We start from the raw sequence: 6,417 nt of genomic DNA on the forward strand, positions 1-6,417 counted from the left end.
TTTTCTGGCATGCTTAGGGATATCAGTTTGTCTATTGATTCTCTGGCCAGTGGCAGAATTCCACCATATCTCGTCTGTTTAGACATGGTAAACGACATCGTAGGTTCCGCTACTAACGAAAAAGTAATGCCAATCCAAGCTTATTTAGCTTACTCTCTCGGTAGCGCGATTCCAATTCACGTCAATCCCCAAGAGCGTGAAGTTGCGTTCATTGTCAATCTGCCAATCATACACGTAGACAACATATACACATGATATAATTTATTTTCCCGGGCAAGATTTTTTTTTACCGATATTATTGTGAATGATATGATGTGGCCCAGCCCTAGTCAGAACAAGGTTCATTTTCTGATCTCAGAGAGGGACCTGAAACCAGGTTCAGTTCAAGTCCAAAGAGAGACTTTCAAGAATCAAGAAATGCTGATCATCACAGATAAAACGATGAATGAGATCAGAGGCTTTTGGAATAAGTATAAAGTAAAAGTTCTGAGTTTTGCTCATAAAGTGTCTGACCTCGCAAAGAAGATTTTGGAAATCGCAGCTGAGTTTCCAGCTCAGAAGATGCTCATCATTCATAYAGGAAGTGAAGTTATGAACTAACAGTCAAAAATTTTCAAAGAGGATTTCATTCAGTTGTTGAATGCAATTCAGAATCTCAACATGGGGATTTTCATCAGTGGCCCTACACCTAAGGCAAGAGGTGTTGATAAAAAATGTAGTTGACTGTTTGCTCTTAATCGCTTTTTGAAAGAGTTCTGTGCTGACCACTCCGTGGGATTCATGGACGTCAACCTTTTCTGGGAGAGAGAACATCTGTTCAGGTCAGATGGACTGACTTTGGATCGAGTTGGAGCTGAGACATCGATGGAAAACCACGTACAAGTGGATGATGAGACTGCTGCAGAATCAGAACCACGGAGAGAAGAGTTACTTCAGTCTGCTGAACTGAAAGAACTGGATTTAGCCTCACAAACAAAGGAACCAGAAACAGGGTTCCCCCAACCTACAACTGAAGAGCAACTRAACACTTTTTCTCCTCCACCAGACGAACTCAAACCATCAACTAAGAATGAGGATGTAAAATCTACTCCCAAGGAAAGAGTAAACCAGTACGCAGACTGGATTGAGGACCCTGTGATACAAGCAAGGGAGCACTTGCAACATCGCACATACCTACAGGACATTTGGGTGGAGAAAAAAAGATATCTGGTCAGAAAACACGAAACAAGGGTGACAAAGTTTTCATATAATTTCCTTATGGGTTTTTATTTGACTTAGTTTATGTATGTCAAAGAGAGGGAGTTGAAGGAAATTTTGTAACTGATTGAATGTTAGAACCAGTCTTGTATTTTTTATACTTGGGGTTAAAGATTAAACAGTTTGTGTGTCTTATCATGAGACCTTTCTGTCTTCATAACAAAGTTAGTTACGTTCTAATGTCTAACAAGGTCCCACCTCCAGGGGTGAACCAGGAAATCAGACATACATTTAAAAGGTTGATTCATCATTATATAAGAAGAGTTTTTTTTTGTTAGTTATTGAGTTTGCAGTCGTAGAGCAGCTATTAGAGGACTGTTTTGCTTTCCTGATAAGYCCAAGGCCTTCTGACTGCTGCTGAAGCCTGACTGTGTAAAGTGCTGTGGAACTGATTGGAGTCAGAGACAAGAATAAGGTTTTAGAAGGAGAATCAACTTGTTTTCTGCAATATTATTCAGACATCCATTTATTGATTAGGAATTTCCCTCAACTCTTACTGCTTCTCCCCTTGTTCTCGCTACAGAATGAATACAAAGTAACCAGTAACTATACTGAACTACTGAAAACTCAGAATCTCACCCGTTTTGTGTTTAGGAGCCGTTTTGGTCTCTGGGTTGTAATCGGGGGGGTAAACCATATCTTTGAAGTCTTGGACCAAAGGACCGAGACAGTGGTCAATCTGCTCCACCTTTGGCACTGAGACAAAGAAAGGAACAGAAATGAACAAGTGTGAACTGAAGATTTGAACACAAACTGCAGGAGCCAAAAAGATAACAGGATCTGTTTTCGTCTTACTAATAAGATCCTCAATGTCCTCTGGAGCCTTCATGTCCAAAGCCAAGGCCTCCAGGTTCCTGTAATGCTGCTGGCGAGCTGGGTTCTCAAAAGCATCACTCCTGCATTACATTAAACACAAGAGAGACAAATGATATTGTATGTATATCTCAAAATCCTCTTTAAGAAGGCTTCAGTTGATCCAAAATGCTGCTGCTAGAGTTTTAATGAGAGTTGGAAGGAGAGATCATATTTCTCCAGTTTTAGCTTCTCTCCACTGGCTCCCTGTCAAATTCAGAATAGAATTTAAAATATTACTCCTAACATAAAAAGCTCTTAACAACCAAGCTCCACCATATATTAAACATCTTATTGTTCCATACTTTCCTAACAGAGCACTTCACTCTCAGACTGCAGGYTTACTTGTGGTTCCTGGAGTTTCTAAAAGTAGAATGGGAGGCAGAGCTTTCAGTTATCAAGCTCCTCTCTTGTGGAACCAACTTCCAGTTTCTGTCCATGAGGCTGACACTCTGTCTACTTTTAAGATTAGACTGAAGACTTTCCTTTTTGATAAATCCTATAGTTAGACTTAGGTTTCCTCAGTTATTTCTTAGTTATAAAAGCTTAGAATTCTGGAGGACAAACTGACATTTCCTCTTTCTGCTGCTGTCTTTACTCGTTCTACTCTTTAAGTTAGAATTTATCATTATTTCTATCATTAGCATTTTCTTTGTCTTTCTTCCCAGAGAAATGACACCTGGACCAATCATTTTATGTTTGTTTCTTTCCTGTCCTCAGTGACCCCAGCTAGTCGAGGAAAATGGTTGCCCATCCTGAGCTTGGTTCCGGTTCTGCTGGGGGTTTCTTCTTGTTGAAAGGGAGTTTTTCCTTTCCAACGGCTTCTTTAGATCAGTATCTTTTACTAATTGGGATATTATAACTGTGGCTTCGTGCTGCCGGAGGGAAGGTTCTGAGTGTTGTTTGTGCTTATGCACTAACATCAGTTCAGATTACCCTGCCTTTTTGGAGTTTTTGGATGGTGTCCTGGATGGGGTGCCATCTGGAGACTCCCTTGTTCTACTGGGTGACTTCTATGCCCATGTGGGCAATGATGGAGTTATCTGGAAAGGGGTGATAGGGAGGAACGGCCTCCCTGACCTGAACCTGAACAATGTTCTGTTATTGGACTCCTGTGCTAAGCATGGGTTGTCCATAAAGAACACAATGTTTGAGCATAGGGTGGTCTATAAATGTTCTTGGTACCAGGCCACCTTAGGTCAAAGGTTGATGATCACTTTTGTAATAGTGTCATTGRACCTGCGGCCTTATGTCTTGGACACTTTGGTGAAGAGAGGGGCAGTGCTGTCATGATCACCACCTGGTGGTGAGTTGGATCTGGTGGCAGGGGAGGCTGCCCGACAGACCTGGTAAACCCAAACGTATAGTGTGGGTGAACTGGGAACGTTTGGAGGAGCCCCCTGTCTGTGCGATCTTCAACTCTCACCTCCGGGAGAGTTTTTCACATGTCCTGGGGGAGGTCAGGGACATGGAATCCGAATGGGACATGTTCAGGGCCTCCATTGCAAATGCGGCGTCCAGGAGCAGTGGCCTGAAGGTCATTGGCGCCTGTCGCAATGGCAACCAAAGGACCCGCTGGTGGACATCAGTGGTGACGGAGGCCRTCAGTCTGAAGAAGGAGGCCTTCCGAACATGGCTTTCCCGTAAGACTCCTGAAGCAACTGATAGGTACAAGGTGGCAAAGAGGATTGCAGCTTTGGTGGTTGCAGATGCAAAAACTTGGGCATGGGAGRAACTTGGGGAGGCCATAAAGAAGGATTTTCGATTGGCCTTGAGGAGGTTCTGGCTAGGGATGGGTAACTTTGACATTTGAATCGATTCTGTACCAATCCGGTACCTGGGAATTGGTACTTAACAATACCAATTTTCGGTACTTTGTGTGTGTGTTTTAATAATAAACTTTTATTTATTTTTATTTTATCTGTTTCTCAATGTATAAAATTAACAAATATCAAGACAACATCCAACTCTTTGTATTGTAACATCAGTTGTGTAACTAATTTCTTTAAAGTGCAAACTCTTGAAAACAACAAGACTGTTTTTTCTTATTGCACAAATTAAAATCCAGCTCCACTATTGATGTCATTTCCCCACTAGAAAAATCGTGTGATGGAGATCCATGGAAGGCAAATAAGTTTAAATCAAATTAGCAAAAGAGGATTGAGTTAAAATAAATAAAAGGCACTCAAGCTACGTTTTGAGCATCCAAAACGTGCCCAACGCTTTAAAGCCGGCTGCTTGTGCTCTTTCAGGTCAGACGCGTTCGGGATGTCAGGAAGCTCCTCTTGTTGTTTTCCTCTGCCGGTCTCTGTTTAATGGTGGATGAAATAAAGAAAGTGGTGGTACTTTATTTACTTTGAGCAAGCGAACATTGTGCTCACAAGATAATTAATCCACCAGATAATTCAGAGGCGGTCTGTTCAGTGAGTTTTACTCCAGGAGCTGCGAGGCTCGCTTCGCTTTCAAGCTACGTTCAGACTGAACTCTGTTTAGTGAACCAGCGGCTGCTGACATCACTACGCTCTTGCCCAATGCTGCATTTAGGACAAGCATGGAAAACTCACCACTCTTACGCCAATACGGTCACAATGATGAGTTTAGGTACCGAAACATGGTACCGTTTGATGTTACGTGAATAGGTTCTTGGTAGTACCGACAGAATTCGGTCAGTACTTAAAAAAATATATTAAATTCGGTACCCATCCCTAGTTCTGGCAAACAGTTCAGCGACTCAGAAAAGGAAAGCGTTCCCTGTCCCAGGCTGTACTTGGTTTGGGTGGGGAACTGCTGATCAGGACTGAGGATATCGTTGGGTGGTGGAAGGAACACTTTAAGGATCTCCTGAATCCACCCTTCATGTCCACCTTTGAGAAGGCAGAGTCTGAAGAATTGGGGGAAGGCAAGTCCATTACCATGGCAGAGGTCAAAAAACTCCTTGATGGCAGGGCGCCAGGGGTGGATGAGATTTTCCCCAAGATGCTGAAGGCTGTGGATGTTGTGGGGCTGTCATGGTTGACACGTCTTTTCAACATCACATGAAGGACTGGGACAACTCTTGTGGAGTGGCAGACCGGGCTGGTGGTTCTCATTTTTAAAAAGGGAGACCAGAGAGTGTGTTCTAAGTATCGTGGAAACACACTTCTCGCCCTCCCTGGGAAAGTTTACTCCAGGGTGTTGGAAGGGAGGCTAYGATCAATTGTTGAACCTCGGATTCAGGAGAAGCAGTGTGGCTTTCATCCTGGGCGTGGAACAGTGGACCAGGCCTTTATCCTTGCGGAGTTGTTTAGGGGTCTCTCCAGTCTACATGTGTTTTGTGGACTTGGAGAAGGCTTATGACCGTGTTCCTTGAGGCATTCTGTGGGGGGTGCTGCGGGAGTATTGGGTGTCTGGGTTGCTAAGAGCGATCCAGTTCCTATATAACCAATACAGGAGCTGCGTTCGCATTCTCGGCACAAAGTTGAGCTTGTTCGCAGTGCGTGCTGGACTCCATCAGAGCTGTCCCTTCAATCCTGTTTGTAGTGTTTATGGACAGGATCTCAAGGTGCAGTCGTGGAGAGGAGGGTGTCTGGTTTGGGAACCAAAGGGTCTAGTCTCTACTGAATGCAGATGATGTGGTTCTGTTGGCGTCTTCAGTCCAAGAACTTAAGCGTGCACAGGGGCGGTTCACAGCCGAGYGTGAAGCGGCTGGGATGAAAGTCAGTTCCACTAAGTTAGAGACCATGGTTCTCAACTTGAAAAGGGTGGCATGCCCCCTCCAGGTTAGGGGAGAGTCTCCGCCTCAAGCGGAAGAGTTTAAGTATCTGGTTGTCTTCTTCATGAGTGATGGTAGGATGGAGCAGGAGGTGGATCGACAGATTGGGGCCTTGTCCTCAGTAATGAGGGCGTTGCTTTGGTCAGTCGTGGTGAAGAAAGAGCTGAGTCGAAAGGCGAAGCTCTGGATTTACTGGTCTGACTTCGTTCCAACCCTCATCTATGGTCATGAGGTGTGGATCAGGACCGAAAGAACGAGATCCCACATACAAGCGGCCGAAACGAGCTTCATTCGTAGGGTGGCCGGGCTCAGCCTAAGAAGGCGTTTACGCACTGCAGGCCCGGCCCAGCCCGACTTCTAAGCCGGGTTCGGCGGTTTTGCGTAAGCATAGTAGGGCCGTATCCAGCCCGAGTTCTGGAACCTGGCCAGGCGAGGTTCCAATCGGGCCGGCCCGGTTTGATGACTTATTTGTTTTGCTCTGACGAGTCAAAACGAGTCTGGCAAGTCATGAAAAAACATATAGATCTATGAAAAAGCAACTGTTTTCATAACGGTAG

At 44.4% G+C, this 6,417-nt stretch overlaps 1 protein-coding gene across 1 annotated transcript in view; it reads right to left on the reverse strand.

Moving 5' to 3' along the window:
- Positions 1 to 6,417, reverse strand: part of LOC106532596 (X-ray repair cross-complementing protein 5) — a 46,621-nt gene that overhangs the window by 18,735 nt on the left and 21,469 nt on the right. The window contains exons 6-7 of the mRNA XM_014028701.1: positions 2,053 to 2,153; positions 1,837 to 1,953 (exon numbers count right to left, since the gene is read on the reverse strand). Of these exons, the coding sequence (XP_013884155.1) occupies positions 1,837 to 1,953; positions 2,053 to 2,153 (218 nt within the window). The remainder of the gene's footprint in view (positions 1 to 1,836; positions 1,954 to 2,052; positions 2,154 to 6,417) is intronic.

The sequence above is a fragment of the Austrofundulus limnaeus genome, unplaced genomic scaffold, assembly GCF_001266775.1.
Source record: "Austrofundulus limnaeus strain Quisiro unplaced genomic scaffold, Austrofundulus_limnaeus-1.0 Scaffold798, whole genome shotgun sequence".
Classification (NCBI taxonomy): domain Eukaryota; kingdom Metazoa; phylum Chordata; class Actinopteri; order Cyprinodontiformes; family Rivulidae; genus Austrofundulus; species Austrofundulus limnaeus.